General features: G+C 40.2%; 1 protein-coding gene across 1 annotated transcript in view; it reads right to left on the bottom strand.

Annotated features, from left to right (window-relative positions):
• The window catches only part of MKX (mohawk homeobox), a 48,853-nt gene that overhangs the window by 19,466 nt on the left and 9,028 nt on the right, over positions 1-20,359 (bottom strand). Inside the window, exons 4-5 of the mRNA XM_017820186.1 lie at positions 18,637-18,790; positions 17,076-17,411 (exon numbers count right to left, since the gene is read on the bottom strand). Coding sequence (XP_017675675.1) covers positions 17,076-17,411; positions 18,637-18,790 — 490 coding nt within the window. The remainder of the gene's footprint in view (positions 1-17,075; positions 17,412-18,636; positions 18,791-20,359) is intronic.

Below are 20,359 nucleotides of genomic sequence, written 5' to 3'. Positions count from 1 at the left end.
TTAAAGAAAATTAAGAGACTTGTTTACAAAGAACTAGTTTATGTGTTTACAAGACTAAGCTGATTGTTTTTAGATGGAACGATTATATACAAGTCATTTCCCCTCATTCTCCCTTGTTTCAGGAAGGAATATTGCTGTGAAGAAGGAATGTGTTTTCAATGTGGACAGCTGGAGGTACAAAAAACAGATTTCTGTCACGTGGAACAAATGCAGTGAATTCCTTCTTTACAGGCTGTTTCCTTACAGAGATTAAGTATTAGAGCTCATTACACTATGATGCAAAGCCCCACTCATTCAGAAGTGTGCTAACGGCTGTGACCCAAAGAAGAGTTAATTCAGATGGAATCCAGGAAAATGAGGCAGCATAGAAACTTCATCAGCAGTCCAATCACATGACAAAACGCGAGGCATCTCCAAAGCCACTGCCTGCCAAAAAAAGAAAGGCTGCTGCAAGAAAAATACTTTCACAGCTTGATATCTGGGTCTTGTGACTGCTATCCAAACAAGGAGTAAAAGTGGTACTATATAATGTGGCAGGGTAAACAGAACCACCCACTCACCATCACCAATCATGTTTTTAATTCAGATAAATTCTGTTTCTTTAAAAAATTATGGGGGAAAAAGAAACAAAACCTTTTGTTGAACTTGAAAATTATATGTATAATCAGATCTGGCGTGACATATTTTAGGTTCATATATACCATGAACTGTACAGGAATGCATGTTTTGACATGCAGGATCAAACTATCGGTCCATCCCAGGTGATGTCCTTTCTACACAACTGACAGATGCTCATCTCAGAGAAGCACAAAGACGCTGCCCTCAGCCAACTATGCAAGGCTAAGAAGATTTTCTATCCGTAACTTACAGATGGTGACCTGAAAAATTTTTAAACAGAATATCTGATCTGAAAAATTTACATAAAGGAGCAGACACAGAAATTCAAACTTTCAGGAATGCTGGGTCAGGGAAGCCTCTACACTTGGCCAAATTGTCTCACAGTAGCCTGAAAACTACTTAGAGTTTTCAAAACAGGTCTTGGTCAATTCGGCAAAGTCTGGGATGGGTATGATTAAGCCAAAATATGAAAAGTATTCTATACTTTTGCATACAGATTAGTCAGGGATTGTGGATGCACAAAGAAATTGAGAAACTAATAACCACACACCCCACATGAATAGACACCCCTACCACCAGCACTAGAGTATTTCCTAGCCCCAGGCTAAGTTGTGCTTTTGCCCTAAATTGTGGAGCAACAGTTTGGATTAATTTGCTTTGTATTCTAAGTAAGGTTCATATTCTTTTCTGGAAGTGTATTTGCTGTTAGTCTGTGCAGTATGGAAAACAAATGCCAAGACATATTAATTAGATTCAAAGGTGCCTTCCAAGAAGGGTGGCAATATCTTGAATGCTTATCCATCCTAGTTTCTCAAACACTTTGAAAAGGAAAATGTCAAACTTCTCATTTTTGACTGTGAAAAATGCTAATATCTCCTACGCTTCTCTAATTTATTCTAGAGTCCTTCTCTGTTACACTCCAGATTCCTACCAGTATCTCCATATCTGCCTCCCCAGTATTTTATCTTCTTACCTTCATCCCTTTGATCTCTTCTTTCCTCTTCCTTTTCATGCCTGTCCTTAATTCTGCATTGCCCTTGTCCTCTCCCAGCACTATCTTCTCTTTACAATCTTCCAAAAGTTTCTGTTCTTTATTGTCCCACCTGTATTTATTTCCTGGCTGTGAGTTTTCCTTTTCCCCCTTCATTCCCCATCCTTTCTTCTATCTTTTCCCTCCTACAGCTAAAATGATACTCCAGTCATGACCCACCTGAAAAAAGACGTACATCTTTTAAGTCCACTGTCAGTACTAAAGGGATGGAAAATGTCTCAAAAAGAGCTAAATGACTATTCCAGTTACTATCCTGGACAAAGAAGTGTAACTCCCATCAACAGCTGGAGGAGTTCTGCACCTGAGTCAAGTTATTCCCCATTTGCCACCAATGATTGTTTGGCGTGGGAGTCCTGCTATAGCGATCTGTCCTCACACCAGGGCATGCAGAGACAGACAGAATTTCATGCAGTGGCTACAGGGTGTTGGTGATGAGAAAAACAACTCTGATAAGCCCTTTCCTCACTCTTAACTGAGAACAGCACTAACATAAGCGAAAACTTTGTTCTAAAAAGTAAGGAAGAGGTCTGTATAAATACGGAGACAGCTGTGCACCGCTTCACCCCTGTGTTCTGCGGGATCTGAAGATACTGAAACATGCCACAAAGTTCCTTGTATGGCATGCATCATGTAATCAGTATCACTAGTAATTAAAGTCTTTCTGTTGGCTTCAAATGAAGTGGTGTAACATCCTGTGAAAGGACAGAATTGCACCACACAAACAGTTAGGTCAAGAGGATAAAAAGACTAAGAAGCATTCATTTCCTGAACTTCTTAAGATCTGCCCATCAAAACAGTAAATGTTTGCTTTCCAAGACAAAACAAGCTAATAGAAACATGCACTAGAAATCATCTTCATGGCCAAGAGTACAGAGAAAATACTGAGGAACACTTTTGTTTTCCATGGTGAATGTATTGCTCCTGGTAACACTCCCTTGTTGAAAGCCCAGTTCCCCCTCCAGCTGGTGCTGCCTGGGCAAGCTAGAGCTGCCTATGCACAGCCCAATCCAATTTGCACACCTGATCTTACAAAATTTTCTCTGTTTTCTTTGTCTCACTCTTTTTATATTGCTTCTGACGTTTTTTGGTGTGGGTTTTTGTTGCTGCTTGCTTCCCACCACTACTAATCTCCAACTGCTTGCTGGGCAGGCACAGCAATTCCATGTAAGGAATGCAGGGAAGAGAAGCATTCCTTGATTTTTCTGTGCACAGTAACTTGCATGACATTTGATCATAGACAGAGATTAAGTCATTCATGAATAGGGCCCAAAGGGAGGAACAACTCCAGAAAAACAACCCTCCTCACTGGTAGTGAAGCATCCAGGACTCTACAGTCATTACTGCCACACTTACAGTTCGTAGCCGATCTGGCAAAGCAAGGAATCCAATTGCAGGCTCTGTGGTTTAACTAAAATGTATCTACAGCAGCTTGGATCAATGTTTAAAAATGTTCCATGTTATTTTAGTCCAAGGACAAGCTTTTAAAATTAAAAGAAAACTTTGGCTTTAATTACAAATTAAAAGTGAAAGTTGTTTAAAAAGAATGCATATTCTGAGAAGAACAGTAATAGAAATGATTTAAAATTTAAAACTCATTCTTCTCTCTCCCAGCATGTGATAAGTCTCCTTGTAAATATTTAAATCGCAAGTCTGAAAGCTATTAAATTATGGACAATATTTAGGGTGCTTCTGCCTTGCTGTTGTGGATCTTTGGCATAGCTTGACTTTTTCCTACATTTATACTTTCAAGCTAAAATAAGTGTCAGATTTTGGTAGATGTTGCAATGGCCAAAAAATAACCACAACTATAACTTTTACCTCCTTTCCTCCTAAATTTTGTTGCTACATACGTGAGATGCACCAAATGTCACCACCCTATATATAAATGCAAAGGGTTTATTCCAGAGCAGCTATGAGCAATGGGATCCCAAAGTGGTTAGGTGCTACAGCGGAGAAGCTGCTGCTCTTGGGATGATTTTCAGCAACAATTGCCCATCTGAAAATCATTAGTGCATAGCAGTGGATTTTCCACATGTTCATATGCTGGACAAGCAGGTTGCCCTTGAAGTATGGTTCCCCAGGGGAAGAAGGAAAACCCACAGAAAAGTATTCTATTGTCAGCTCACGGTTTCGCTAGAGCCAGACAAAAATATGGTCAAGCATTCACTTGGCTGCACTGCTGGCAAAACGATAGGGTACCGAAATGGAGACAGCTAATGAGGAAGGCAAAGAATGAAGTTCAGGAAGAAGAAGATCTTAAAGGAGTACAGATTTTATTTTCTTTTTTAATTTAAAAAATCAGAAATAGGCGTAAGTCTCAGATCACTGACCTTTATTTTTATAAGGCCAAAAAGCTTTAGAAATAGTAGTCTTTTCCCAATAAAATATCTCATCTTCTAATTCAGCTGTTTGAAACACCAAAGTGTTTCAAAAAATACAAGAAAGTATTGAAGGAGCCGAAATAAAAAAGGGTCTAATTCTAACTAGGCAGTATTTTCTATTTAATGCCCCATTAATCGATAATTTGGCTTGAAGGAAGAAAAAAAGTTGGCAAAAGGGAATGGAATTCTTTAGCTCCTTGTTTTACTTAAAAAAAATTCCCAACGGGCTTCACTTAAACAAAGAACTTTAGTTTTCCACTGGAAAGACAAAAAGAAAATCTTGGTCTAGCGTGTCCTGCCACATGCTTTAACTACACAGTAAAAGAGTATGTACTTGGATCCCAGGCACATTTCAAAAGTGTAGTATTTATTAGCTGCTCTGTTGCCAAGTTCCACTATTATCATTTTATTATAACTAAGGTATATTTTTACTAACTAAATTATATTTAGGTTTTTAGTTTAAGCATTTGAAGGTCCCAGAGTGTCATGTACAGATGACATACAATATATCAAAGGCATTTGTTGATTTTCTCCCTCCTCTCCTCTACAGTTACCCTGTATTTGTGATCTCAGGGCATCTGACTTACCTAAACCCATAATCCAGCTGTAAAGATATGCAGGAGCCAAGGGAGCAAAATCCTTGGATGAAGCAGAGCTCGCCAAGGACAAACCCTGTCACTGGATAACCCACCGCATGCATGTCCCTCACACCCTGAGGGGTCCAGCACAAACCCACCTCTCCCCTCTACCCCCTTCAGACACCTTGTTCCAACACTCCTCTCCTGCCCTTCTCCCAGCTCACCCAGGCCTGTTTTTTTGCTGAGATGTCCTGTTCCCAGCTGGGGCTGTGGGATGGTTTTTCATATGCAGCATTTTGTGGTGAGACACAGGCTCCCTATGAGTGAGGGTGGGCAGGAGCCAGTGGCTCATGGGGAGTTTACACCAGCAGAGCCATGTCCTGCACCTCCTGTAAAAGGATTTTGGGTCCTGTAGGGAGTGTGGAGCTGCTGCCTCGAGGCTGTCCAGAGGGGATGGAAAGAGGATGTGGCCATGAGGCAGGAGAGGGCTTTGGTGGGCTCATATCAGGCTGTGTACTGCCACTGCTCTGGACAGAGAAGGAGTGTTTCTAAGCAGCCATGAAGCTCACAGAGAGATGACAGAGCTCCTCAAACCTCAGCAAATGCAGCAGTACTGTGGCACCGAATACAGCCTTTATTTTTCCTATTTTGTGCAAGGAATGAAGGATGAACCGTACTCAAATATGAGCACTTACTTTCTCTGAGGGTCGCAGTCCTTTGATCTGTGAGCAAAGGTCCCACTGAAAGCAGCTGGAGTTCACCAAATGAAGTTTGGAAAGCTTTGCAAACACATGAACATTGCATGTCAAACCATGTAGCACACTTTGGGGCCAAAACACTCAAAACCCAGACCAGATCTTGGCAAATTGGATTTTTGCTTTGTCCAATATAAAACACTTCCAAAGGCTTAGTTTTAAAACATATCTGAGTGCCTGCCCATCAATTATCAGGTGAAGGTAAAGGCACTTTGAGTTGGATATCAGATGTAATTATTGGCCCCTTCTGGAGTTAGAGGTCAGAGAAACAGAGATGTGAATCTTTGAGTGGAATGAGGTATAGAGGAATGAGCAATATTAATGACCTTTTTCCTACATAGATCCACAGTAAATGTAATAAACACAAATGAATGCTTATGTGGACTTGTAGTCAGGGGAAACTATTATTGCTCACAGTCTCATTAGATGAGGAGTGAAAATAGCACCAGAAAGCCTTGTGACACAACACTAAAAGGAAAACAGGCTTTTAAAGATACCTGACATTTTTATTGATTTAAAATGTTTAAGTAAGCATTTCTTTACTTCAGTTTAGTCAGTAAAAATAGGCCTTTGCATAAAACAAAGGATCACTGTGATCAATACCTGCAGGTCAGCCTTGTCTTCTCTTCTGACCTCTGTGAAAAGGATTCTCAGTTTTTCTAGGCAATCTGGAGTAAGCACTTCAGTGAGATATAGGATTTAAACCTCATTGTTTGTGGACAATACAGTTGAGAGCCTCCTTTGCAAAGTTCACTGCCATGGTGAGTTACTGCACAGCTCTGGGCTGAAGGAGTAAGAATGGCAAAACAGAAAGATGGCAGGCTTGAATTCCACAGATATCATCATCATAACAGAGCAGGGAGTATGTGCACGTGTGTCTATGTATATATATCTGAAAGACTGTATGTCTTACAAACACCACTACAGTCTCAGGTGCTGGCCAGAGCAGGACAGCTTTTTTTGTTTCTCCTCACTTCAAAAAGTGTCTCTAAGCATCCAGTTTCAATAAGAGGTTCGATAATTAGGAATAATAATTAGGAAGCCCAGAGCTACTACAGTTATGATACCACGGACAGAGAAAGGCTCCAGGCTTCACACAGCACCCCTGCTCCCCCAGCTGACACAAGTCTCCCAGGCTACACTGGGCTCTCACTGACACTGCTAACACAAACAGTGCTGCAGACACACAGAGCTTTCCCTGACCAAGGAACAAAGGCTGTTGTCTTCTGGAAGAAGCTTTTATTTGAAGATGATCCTGGGGAAATGAATTAGTGATGCAGTAACCAACAGCTACAGCAGCTAAACAGCATAAGAGGAAGAAAAGAAGAACAATGAATTTTAGTGTGTTCATTTAATGGACAATCCACCACTCCTCCTGTTCAAAGCTGCCATAAATAGCCAGGAGCGGATCACTTAATTTGCACACCAGCTCCAGAAACTGCTCCCTGAGCAGCTGCCAGTACAGACTCCCCATGGTGTAGCTCACAATGGGGCAAAGCTAGACCCTACTCCTTGGGGTAGGAAGAGCAATTAGACAAAGAGGGACCTGGGGTGAAAGTCTCCCTGAAGTCAACATCCGAGACAAATTCTCCAGCACACCAAGATGTCATTAAAACTGCCCGCAGTGTCTAGCCCACAGAGTACATCTAGTGCAAGGAGAGCAATCCTGCTGCTGTTTTGCAATGCATTACAAAATACCTTGGCTAGCAGAAAGAATTTGAGGCAATTTACTCCTGAAGAGCCAGGTCGTGAAGAGCCTTCATTTTTCCAGCAAACTGGATTTAAGTTGACAAATAGTAACTGAGAGAGAAAAAAATCCCTGACAAAGTAAGGGGAGATGGAGAAACCAACAGCATTTAACTTGATCTTTGAGGGTGTAAATCTGTCAATACCCACAAATGACCACAAGGCTTCATGCCAGTTTTCACTCTGAGATACCATAACTAAGACATTTGGCTGGTACCTCACATTGGAAAGAAAGTTTTTACATTTAGAAATGTAAAACATTGTAACATTTAAGGAATTTTGGCTACAGCCCACTAGCCAGCCTTCCCCCAGCTTCAGCTAAGGGATTATTTTGAATGTTGCTTTGCTTTTCATGCATCTGTTGCCTAAATCAATGTGGAGGCATGAGGGAGTGACTGAAAATTGGCCCTAGAAATACGGTATATTTTAGTGTCATAATTGAGAGTCTTGGCAATCCCTTTTAATTTGAAATGTCAGTGCCATACCAAACGATCCGGTCATCATAACCTCAACTTCTGGCCATCAGTGAAAGAACAGAGATAGAGTCTCCAACATCAGGTTTCAAGGCCATTGTGAAAAATTAAGGAAAACACATTTCATGGCCCATTGGAATTTTGCTTTACCTATTTTTGTGTGTTTCTTTTCAGCTGTTCCAGCTTCAGCTGTGTATCTGATCTCTTTCTGTTTGAATTGTTTTTACTTTTTCCAGATTTTCTACAATGCAGTTTACCTCTCCAACTTACTTTCCTGCTTTAAACTCCTGGTTCTTTTTTTTTTTTTTTAGCTCACATAAAACTCACTTATACAAGACTTTTGCATGCCTTGACTGTTAGGACATATTTCTCCTTTAACAGATCTAAAGTGGTGATCTGATGCCAATTTAATGCCATAAAGCATAAAAGACCTCAATAGGTCTTTAGCAATCACTGGTAATTTCCACATCTGGGTCTTTATCTCATACCCAAATTTTTAAGTTTGTAGTGAAGTGGATTAAATAAAATTGAACTTTACAGATGACCACGAGGGAAGGTTTTCCAGAATAGTTGTTTTTATGAGCACTCCCCTTCCTTCATCAAGATGGCAAAAATATTATACGCAAACGATAACCTACAGGTTCCTGACATTTTCCAAACAGTGGGTATAAAGTCTTTCACAGTCCCACATTAATCCATGCAGAGATCTCTTCAGTCCACTTCTCAAATTGTGTCAAAACCCTCCCAAAAGTTCCTCTGTGAATACACACGGAAGATCAGAAGTCTGGTCTCATCAAACTGCTTTCATCATTATGTTTCTGGTATGCACATTATGGACAAATGACCTAAAAAATTTCAGTTAAACACATAAAGGAGTGTTTTTAAATTACAGAATTACTTTCAAAAACCACAAACCTGGAAAGGGAAATAGGATTTGCTGGATCAGATAAGATTACTAGTCTATCTGGTCAGGCACATTCGATGTGTAGCTTTTTAGAAAAGAAAATTAAAATGGAAGGAAGCAACAGTGAATAAAACTAATTTTGCATTACTAATTTTCAATACTGTACCAGCTTTGACAGTATTTTAAGAAGAATCCAATAAAAAATCTCACTCTAAAGAAAATAATCTGGTCTTCTTATTTCCCTAATTTTTTCTATTACGATCAATAGATACATTCAACCACTTGCACCAGCATGAATACAACTTCTTAGCCTACTTGAGAGTCATCAGACACTGCTTTGATGCAAGACCCTGAAGAGTTTCAAGTGTTTGCCACTCATATCAAAATATTGCCATGGTAAGGAAAATGCATGTGCTTGCACAAACATAGAAAGACCCAAACCATTTTCTTTATTTACAGCTATATCACTGAATACAAACAGCAAGCTGCTTTTCAATATTCTCACCACAGGCATAAAATATTTCAAACTCCAGGACTACTGAGAAGCTCACAGTTTTATTCACCAGTCATCATGCTCCAAATTTACAAGCCTAACTCAGATGGTTATTACTGGGATGTACCTGCTTAAATCCCTTCCACAGATGGGAGAAGGAACACTGTTCATGCCAAGTTTCAGTCTGGATTGAATTTTTACAGCTGGGTCATAAATTTGCAGATTAAAAGGGTTCTAATGGAAACACAGGTACAGCCTTAACTACAGCAACATGAACAGCAGCAATGTAACACTGCACGAGGGACAGTCTGCGCTACAAGTAGAACCTACCAGGAGTTACCCAAAGTTGCATTATTTCTCTCCAGCAGCGGAAGGAGGCTGGGACATGCAGGAACCCCAGGTCAGGTATGAAGTTTCAATTCAGATGTTTTTCCAGAAAGAAGTGAAACTTTTATGGGCCTGCCATTCCTTTAAGTTTACTACCCCACAAATATGAAAAGTCCATCCGTTGTTCCCCTCTGGCTACTACCCCATCCCACCTGTGCCTGCCCCCCATCCCCTCCTGGTCACACTTTTTTGCACTGCACACAGATTAGTGTGTTAGTAAGAATGACCAAAGACAGTGGTTACTAGTGACGAAGATGATAGATTTTGTATGTAAAAATAATTAACTGGGCAAAAAGGAAGAGGTTTGTCCCTGTAATTTCTCTTTCTTCACACAGGTGCCATGGGCAGATGTCTCAGTGCAGGAGCAGAATGAGCTGGAGTGCCCCGAAAAGCAGAACATGCACATTTCAGTGTTGGAGCCTTGTTCACAAGCCCCTGATCTGCCTCCAGCCATGGCTTTGTGTGCTCAAACACAACTTCTCCATGTAAAGTTAAATGTGTGACTTCAAAGCCACTTCTGAGGGGGTGACAGGACACATCTCTGTGTTTCTGTCTTTGCAAATCATCCTGTGTTTTGTTGCTCTTTTTCACTTTTCCATATATAAAATAGTGCCATATTTTTCGAGTTCATTGGTTTACATCCCTTCTTTAGCACAAACAGCTGATAGTCACATTTTGCTGCTGGGTTTCCCGGGCAGAGGACAGAGCAGACACACCCTCTTTTGTGCCCTCAGAAGCATATTGGGGTACAGGTGCAGTGGCAGGGCCACTCTGCATGCACATCAAGGCAGCACGGGGCATCATAAGGCAACCAGGCTATGGGGACAACCCATGGGATGCAAACCATTTCTTCTGCCTCGTGCTGCCCCACTCCATCCCTGGCTGTTGCAGCAGGGCTGTTGCACCAGTGTCCAGAGCTTTCTGCTGCTCTGCTCGAGCTGGTGTATTGCTTGGATACCTCATTTCATTATCCCCCCCAAGCCCCTCTCTGCCCTGCTCATTTGAACAGTGTTTCCTTTTGCAACACATGCAGCCATTCACAGAGGCAGTGATGGCAGCTGGCTGGTGTTTGCAGGGCTGAGGAACCCCTGAATCAGTGCAGAAGACATGACAAAGCAGCATGGGAGCCTGGCATTTCTGTTATTTCTGATCGGCACACAAATTTGGCTACTGAGGATAATCCTGCTCAGGCAGTGGAAGGGGAGACAGAATCACATCCATTTCACTAAATGAGTTTTCCCAAGCTGTAGTTTCACACACTCTTTAAATACTCCTCAAATTAACTGCTAATTTTCTAACTAATTTCCCTATTATATTCATTACTAACCATGCAGTCTACAGCTAAAACTGGAAAACAGTCTGATTTATGATCATGTGCTTTTCCATGCACATAATTTCCTGAAACATTCACATTTGGGCTGGCCCCAGGTTTTAAGACAGAGCATAATTCTGAAGACGTTTAGAACAATGGGTAAATGGGGATAAATATTTTTTTCCCTTTGAAAACACCTTTCTAAACGAATGAGGCTTGACGTTGGCCAGGGAACAGCTTTTGCTGAGGCCTGGAGCATTGACTAACTCTAAAGAGGAGTATAAAAATATATAGTTGTTAGCAATTGGTGACAGCACCACACATTTTTCCTGCTGTGTTCTGAGAGAGGTCTTGGGCAAGCACAGGGGTCTGCTGCTTTTTTGGCCGCTGATGTGAACATTTGCATTGGGAAAATTTTAATGGTCTTGGAGAAAGAAAGGTGGGCTTGCTGCACCAGCACAGGCAGCGACAACCTGTGGCCATGGAAACATGGCTGATGCCCTGATTTTTCTGGTGTTTCTGATTTTTTGGTCAGATGTTGTAATCTTTTCCATTTCAAATCATTCATGCAAGAACATCTAATTCTCTGCGATGATAAAGCTGTCAGGAGTCCTGAGACGTGCTGCTCTAAAGCAAGTTGATTTCATGAAAATCCTCTGCAGCCAAACAACTGTCTCCAGATAGTTTTTACTGAAGTATGCAGAAAATTTGCCATGACATCAACAGAAGCAAAGCCAGAAGATGTGCCCACAGCCCCCCTCTGCTCTGTGGGGTCTCCATAGCAATTATACCTGAACTATAGAATAGCCACAAACATGCTGTTACTTGAAGCACATCTGGCCTGCACAGAGCCCAGTCTCTGGAATCTTTAACATTTTGTGTTTAAAGGAAAAAATAAATAAAATCCCTGAACATTCATAGTCATTTGCATCTGAAAATAAACAGGCAAAACAAGGATGCACAGTTTTTGCACCCAGCACCTGTGAGAAAACAAATACTCTCTTTTCCCACAAAATGAACCACTAAAAGCAGGAAGTGGAGAGAAATGACACAGAAAATTGACAGTGCCGGGAGCGCCGCTTCCCCTCCCAGCACGGGTGGCTCCAGGAAATGCTCTTCCTTGACTGCTGGCAGTCCCTGGGTGCCCAGGCTTTTGGGAGAGTGCTCTGCCCCCAGCTGTTGTTGTTCCCAGCCTGCTCAATGCTGTCTTCCTTCGTTGCCCCACCTGAGAGAGGTCAGAAGCGCTACCTCCCCACAAAAAAGATTCAGTTTTGATGAAGAACTGTTTTCCAGGGTCCTGTGGAAATAATCCTGACTCATTCCCCTTGCAGCTCAAAAATTGAGAAACTCAAGAGAATTAAACCCCATCTTGCTGTTCAAACTGAAAGAAACGAAAAACATGAACAAAACTTAACTAGCAGGGAGCAGGTAGGATCCTTAAATTCTCCAAGTTTGGGCTATCACATCTGGTATATTAAACCTGACACTTCCTGTGTAGTAAAGCCATTTCCTTTTAATCTTTCTTTAGAAAAAACAACAGAACAGTAAATTAAACACAATCTTCTCCTCAATTCTCAATTCCATGCTATTTTAGTGTTGACGAATCAGGTCATGTAATAATAAAATTCCTGCAGAAATACGATCCTAACTCTGTAACCTTCAAATTGCAGTTATGCTGCTGTGTGCATTTAATACTGTACTTGACATTCACCTTTTCCATTTCGCTTCTGGATGACATTAGGATCTGCAACAAGGACCTCCTTCAGCTCTCCCAGGTTACCATTTATTTCAAAGTATCCCCAAGGCCTCCAGCACCGTTTAGATCAAACTTGCAAAAGTCACTGGTATGAGCAGCTTTTGCAGGTCCCTTGAGTTGTTTCTGAAAACAGGTTCCATTGTGTTCATATTATGCTTTCAAACTTTATAGCTCATTTTTAAATTACATGTTAATTTCTAAAAATGTTAAATTGCAAGGAAAAGTTGGCAAGGACCACACAAAATCATAGCACTGTTCTGCAGCTTGTATGTGTCTCTCTATAGCACTTATGTGCATGGCTACACCCTTACATTTAAGTGCTCTGTAGGAATGTGGGCCTGATCCTACAGTGTGCTGAGGGTCTCATCAGAGGTGCTCAGTGTGCTGTCATAAATGACCCAGGATCATGCTTTATAAATCACCAACTTTGCAGGATTCAAATGGAAGAAAGAAAGGAAGGCAAGAGGAAAGAAGAAGGCAGTAGTAACGAAAACATCAGAAACAGAGCACACTCCTGAGTACAAACATCTAAAAATAGAGATCAAACACCTTCAAAAATCAGCCAGTCATTCAAGAGTTTGTTTAAAAGCCATCCTCCTTTCCAGGCCTGCAAGTCTTTACTTTCCTCACCGTTTTTATTTGTTCTGGCTTTTCTACTGTGCTAAGTAACATAAAAAGTGAAATCAATGAAAAATCTGCCTACAGAAAAAGGACTCCCCATCCTGCCATTTTGTCTCTTTTTCTCGTTTTAATTTTTGCTTTCTTCACTAGACAGCGATATCCCAGAAAGTTGGGAATTTTTCATTTCCTTGTGCTATAATGATGCAGAACATTTTGTTCCTGCAGGTGACTGGTGTTAGGGTACTCAGGGAGCACTGCAGCGTGATTACAGAAAAGTCAGCATTTTAGTGATCCATAAACCAAAGACTGACGCTGCTGCTTTAGATTCATGGTCAGCCTCACTACAAACATTAGATTTTTTTCCTGGTAGATTTCTGGAGTGCTTGTTGCAGTCAGATTGTTGTTTCTGTGAGCATTTGTACAACAAATACAGATAGGCAAGTCTGGTTTCAGTTATTCCTGTCACACAGAGAACCTGCTGTGAGTGACAGCATGACAAGGAGTTAATAAAAACTAGTTCTCCAACATGGATTTTTAACTAAACAAAAACACTGAACCAAGCCTTTCAGTGGTCAGTTTAAGACACATATTTGACCAATTATATAAATTTATATATTATACCTGCACTAGGATTAATCTGAACTGTAATTTTCTGCCTTAAGTGAACACATTTGTGTATGCCATAAGCGTATCAGCTTACGACAGAAACACTCACATATGTGACATATCCGAGCATGCTTTCACTCTTTCCAGACTGCTCTGTTCTCCTTGCTCCGTCCACCCACGCCGCCTCCCGCTCCCCAGGCCAGAGGCTGGGGGAGATGGCAGTGTGGGCACTGCACCTGCAAGGGCTCCAACCCAGGGTTTCCTGCTCCTGCCCCAGCACTGAAGCCACTTCCCACGACCTCACAGTAATTGTGTGGAGGTATAAAATGAGGCCGCTCTGCCGACAGTCAGTTATATAGCTCGTCCTTGATCTTTATGTGGGATTTCCCAGTTGCATGAAGCTGGAGTAGCATATGGTCCCGTGTTTATAAGCATGTTAATGACTGAAATGGGAAACTCTACATCCCGTTTTCCTTATAAACTTTAAACTGCAATTTCTTGTTTTTGTTATAGGACACTGCACTTGCATCCTGTTAATTTGGTGCAGGCTATTGAGACACACGTGGCCACTCTGACCCTGGGCACTGGGAGAGTGAAGTAGCTCCAGACACACTGATGTACCTGGGCCCGTAACCAGAACCAGACACAGCTTTCTACTCATGATCTGCTACGAAAAGTTACTTTTCCAGGGAAGCACAATAAAGAATTTGCTTCAACTCTGATGACTGCCGGTCCTTAGGAACACAACAACCTTGCCAAACATTTCTCAAAAATAAAACATCAACCAGTTTTCACTCTGTGCTTTTTGAAATACTGCTTAAAATGTCTTCATAAACTAAAACGTCTAGTAGGAGTTTCACAATCCTGCATCACCTCCTTTGTGTCAAAAATTAGCTGTTACATTCAACAAAAAATTGCAGTGGGGAGCTCCTTGCAAGTGGTGATATCCCACTTAAAAAAAAATACACTTGCCACTTTCAGGAAGGTAAGAGTGGTACAGTCAGACTCTGTTATTTTGCCTAACCAAAATGGATTACAGCTATTTTTGAGAACACAGATACAGGTCTGCTACACGACTGCACTGAGAACTCCTATCCCAGGTATTCAAATTACAGAGAAAAAACATTAAAAAAAAAATCATCCTTATTTATCTCTCCTTACCTAACAATCATGGATAATTTAATCTGTTTGAAAGTAGGTTTCATAAATGGATGATAACTTGAAAATATATGCTTTGTTCATGAAGGGCTTAATTCCTGCACATTACAATATCATCAGAAAATCATTAACGGGACTGTAATCTTGTAGCTGAAAAAAGCCCATTTGTACCTATTATTTCCTGAATGTACACAGATGCATAGGAAGGATATAGCAAATAATATTGTGTATACACATGATCTTTTTCTTTCTATATGCAGATTACTGCTTGTCTGCTTTTGAAGTGCAAAACCAATAAAACAATATCCTGAGAGCTGCTGGTGTGTTCTCATTAAAGGCAATAGCACTTCCAAACTTTAAGGAAGCTATTTAGGAACTGACTTAAATACGATCTCAAGAGGAGTTCCAGGAATGCCACTTATGAACTTTAAGGACAAATATACTAGTTTTTAGTCATTACAGCACAGCTTGTGAACTTACACAGTTACAGTGCGCCTGTTTCAGCCTTCACATTAATGACCATATTTTTCAGTGCAGCTTGAAACTTGTCAAGAACAACTTAACACAGTGGCAAATTTATTACAAATTTTAAAAAGTCATTGTGTCCATTTTTAGGTTACAGTATGAAGTATAGAAAAACGTAAGTTTACATATCTGAGCTGCTGCATCTGTTCTTGAGTAACTTTTCACTTAAAAATAAAACTTGGCAGACAAGACGCCTGTAATGCAGACCAAATGTATTTGGTATGTTGAGGAAAAAAAGTTAAATGAACAGAGAGAGTTAATTTTGAAACTTACTAATCGTGCATGCACTATTCTTGCTTCCCAAGAGATCCCATTTCTTTATGAGACCCCCACTCGCTCCTTGGTCATCCCCGACAACCTGCACGCACAAATGTCCTCCTACCCCCATCACGAAACTCAGCCTCCTGAAATCATTGTGGCCCCTCCACATGGACAAAAAAAAAAAAAAAAAGTGACAGGAAATGTGCCAGAAAAAAGAGAGCAAAGGCTGCAAACTTGAGAAGTTGCAAAGGCACCCGAACCTGCCTGCCAGGGAAGCCAAGGGGAACCAAGTACAAAATCTAATCTGTATTAACCTCAGTGCAAAGTCCTCCAGTACTTTTCATCGATATCCATCCCACCCTGCTCACAAGGTGGCCCCTGGCAGAATAACATGCCAAGAAAGCCCCCAGGACAACATGTAGGGCTACTGCAATGAGCTGAAATCCTGAGAAGCTCATGGAGACCCTCGGAGACTGGGATGCAAAACTTCATTTTTTTCAAAATTAAAATTTTATTTTGCCTTACGTCCCAAGGAAACACAGAAGAAGCTTCAGAAGAGGAGCTTTCCAGCACTCCCTGTCCTACATGGACCTGAGCAAATCCTGATTTAGAGCAATTTACTGGCATGAACCAGGCACCCCATGTACCTTCCTCTGAGTGGTAACACAGCGGATGATATTAAATCACATTTTAAAGTTTTTATTGATAAGATTAAAATAATAAAGTATGTGTGACCCTTCAAAAAAACATCAAGATAAGGTATTTAATGGCCACGTCTGTGGCCCCTTAGCTCAGTGCACAGTGTCTGGAGAGCAATGCCGAAATTAGCGTAATCCATGTATTCAAGAGATGCGTGAGTAGCAAGGGGCCACACACCAGATAAGCGCTCTGAGGACAGAAGAGATGCTGTACAACAGGAAGAGGTGTTTACCTGCACTCCATCGAGGGACATATGACTCATGTAAGTGTCACAAACAGCCACCTTGAAATTTCAAAGCCCTTCTCTTTCTCCCAGCTGGGGCCATGGAGTGCTTCAGTCCTCCCCTAGTCCTCCCATTCTATTGTAATAGAATGCTCAAGAGTTTTCTCCTTCTTTAGGATTGTCTTAGTGCTGACAAAAAATGGTCTGTGTCATTTCAAAAATCATACCCATTGCTCCACTCAAAAAGCGAACCAGCTTCACTAATGGTCAATAACAGAACTTAACTGTAATCTGCAGGCAGAACTTCTCCAGAGAATGAAAGGGTGGACAAGATTTATCCACCCTGATACCAGAGGACAGACAGGAGTGACCTACTCTCATGCAAGAGGATAGGCAGAAATTATCCACTGCCATATGAGAGGATGGACAGAAGCCTCTTAAAAGGCACAATCATGTGACACTCATTCCAGGTAACACCATCTACTAAAGCTGACTGTATTAGAAATGAGGTAGAAAAAAATCCCTTACCTGTCCGATAGACAAAATTGCCTTCTGTCTCTGATGATGATGGAGACACCAGTTCTTCCTCAAATTCATTGGAACTAAATGAGCCGGAGTGATTCCTTTGCCTTGTTTTTTCCATCATAGCTGCATTAGTAGCCATGACATGTCTCAGTGAGTCATTTAGGTAACGATTCAATAAGCTGCTTTTGTATTTGGGGGGTGACACGTAATCCTCATTGGCACTTGTTTCTGGTCTCACTCCTGTTTTTATTACTGAACTTTCAGTTTTAATCACAGCGTGATGAACTGGTTTGTTATATCCCCCTTCATTCATATGGTTTCTTGGAGGATTTTCTCCATCTGAAACAAAAGAACAAAGATACAGTAATACACTGAATACCTAATATTTAACACAAGGCCTTCCCTACATGTTTTGAATTGTGATAAATATAACTAGAATGAGATAACAACTTCAGCATTGGACATTGATTTTCATTTTCTTCTTTTCACACGTTGCTCATAGTAGTTCCTGTGGTTCTCCGATGTTCCAGCTATTCTAAATTAATTAGCTGTACAAAACACTCTTTCAGTCTAATTCGTTCATGAGTAACACAAGGCAAGTAGAAAAAAACTGAAAAGTGCCCTAAACAATGACAAGCGTTTAAAAATATGTGTAAATGAAATGAATTCTTACTATCCTTACTTGAAATTTGGTTCTCCTGAACACCATATCATATTTAGGTGTATTTGCCTAAACTGTACTCTTTTAATTGTCCTGCAATCAATCTTTTCACGGGAAGTGCATACAAAAGAAATGTGAGTACAGACTGAAATTAGAACAAAGATATTTGCAACTGAGTGCAAATTGACATGTATTCTTCTAAGAATTCACATACAGATTTCTGACAATGTTCTGTATCATTTGTTCCTGTCATTGTATCTCCGTGTCACAACTGCCTGATCAAAGTACCTATAGACCTAATTAATACAAATGTTCTATAAAAAATATAGGGCATTTTAAAAAAGTAAATCTTGCATTTGCTAATTTGAATAAGAAAGAATTTCAGTGCATCTTTTATGAAAAACATTTGCTGGCAAAATACATAAAATAAATAACAGTAATATTCAGTCTACCATCTAATAAGCTCCATCAAAGTTAATCAGATTCTCTTGTTAATCAGATTCTCCTGTTAATGACATGATATTGCTATAGCCCTCCCATTAAGGAAAGTAATAGTCAAGTGATTTCTCATTTCTTTATACTAACAAATGTAATTAATTTTTTCCTTCAATGCAGATTAAAGGAATAGACTTGTAGAATCTAATGAACTAACAATTATCTGTCTAGTAACAATGAAATATAATAACATGCAGCCAGATTGCCACCTTGAATAACTTATACAATCCCGCTTTGCAAGGCTGCATAGTAGGTGGGATCCAAAAAAGGCACCTAATTCTCAAAAAAAGTAAAGGTGGATCCACTAAGGGTGTTTTGTGATTAAAAATTAGAGCTAACTTAGGGTATCTGATACTTTCTAAATATATTTTAGTCCATTTAAAATCGATAAACAGAGCATCAACAAACCTTCAGAGCATGAGTCATCGCTGCTCACGCTGAGTCGTTCAGCATTTCCTTGAACATACTTGTTGTACAGTTTTATTCGTAAAGCCCAGCTAAGGTCTGGTTGCCTGACAGTGTTCTTCAGGCGACGTCTTGCATTGGCAAACCAGTTTGATACCTGCATACAAATGAGTGTATTAGTTTCCTTTGAAAATTACACAAACAAACAAATCCAACCCTTAGAATTTTCATGAGTTTTATGTATGTTTCAAGGAAATGGCAAACAAGAGAAATAAGAAAAAAAGTCCATGAAACGATCACTGAGCAGAGCAGGAATTTCAAATAAGAAGGCAGGTTCAGCCTTCTCACCCTTCACAAGTGTTAGCAAAACCACATTATTGCAAGGTTTCAATTAAGGAGTCATAAATAGTAAGTTTATATTCATATTTAATTTTTTTTTATTTTAAAGATAATGCCTTGAACTTTCAATATGAACCTTCAATATACTACTAATATCCTAAATTAAAACTAATATCTAATATTCAGTAATTTCCTTTGACATTTATATAGGCTACAATAAGGCTGTTGAACAGAAAAACTCATTCTGACTTTGTATATATAAAAGCCCAAATTCTCCCTTGTACTGTATGTCTGACAAGCAGGGGGTATCAGGAAAGTCTTACACAGAGTACAACTTAGAGTCACTGCAGAAATCAACCATATGCTCTACAGAGCAGCAGGTTTTATTAACGCTTTTTGTTGTGTACACCCTAAAAAACAGTGAAGATGCAGATTCCTCAGAAGGTGACTACTAAACAATAGTCTGGTTTGGCTTCCTTCCCAGCTGCAGAGAGTTTTCTGGAGTTTTACAGAGCAAAATGGATATATGTTAGTATCCTTTTAGCATACAGGGTCACCACAAAGTCGGGCTCAAACACAAGGATTTCACAGTGTTTTAGGCACTGAACAAGCAAAAAGGCACAGTCTACTCTTCTGTGCCAGCACTACTAATCAAACCACCAAAGAGGATGCATGTACTCGCAGTGACTTTGCACGAAAGCACACCTAAGAAAATGCTGGCCTTGATTCTACTGTAACTTAAAATTATATAAAATAGAAAATACTGACACAATGACATTACCATAACTTTACTACCAGGAAGAGCAGAAGCAAGCTACTTACACTCTAACAATATTTGTTTAATGATAAATCAAGTCTTAAAAGTGCTATCTACTCCTTGAAGGAATAAGTGTATTTTGACATGACCTCTGCAAGAAGGAGGCAGAGTAGCATTACTTGCAACGGAGAATGTAAAGAACATCAGGAGCCTATAGCCCCACTCACATATTTGTGTTGTGAACATGCACGCAGAGAAATCAAGACCACTACCATCATATTCTGACCTGGGAATAATCATATCATTTAATTTGCGATAACCTGCAAAGCAAGTTAACACACGTTTTATTAATACATGCTACCCCACCGAACAGAGAGCCAAACTGTAGACCTCACTGTTGGATTTTGGCCATAGTATTGTCATCTGTCTATTGCAGCTAAGATTGTATAAATCACACAGAAGTATCTCTCTAATGATTCTGGATCAATCAATAATCCCTTCTAGGGTGATTAGGAGAAAAATAAGCACTATCTGCTTGAAGGAAAAACAAGGCTTCAGCTCAGAATCACACCCAGAACTCAGCAGTGATGCCCTAAGCCTGTCACTTGGATTTTACTTTAAATCATGTTT

Source organism: Lepidothrix coronata, unplaced genomic scaffold (assembly GCF_001604755.1).
Source record: "Lepidothrix coronata isolate B3197 unplaced genomic scaffold, Lepidothrix_coronata-1.0 Scaffold80, whole genome shotgun sequence".
Lineage (NCBI taxonomy): Eukaryota > Metazoa > Chordata > Aves > Passeriformes > Pipridae > Lepidothrix > Lepidothrix coronata.
Note: the sequence above shows the minus strand (reverse complement) of the source record. Positions and strands in the feature narration are given on the sequence as shown.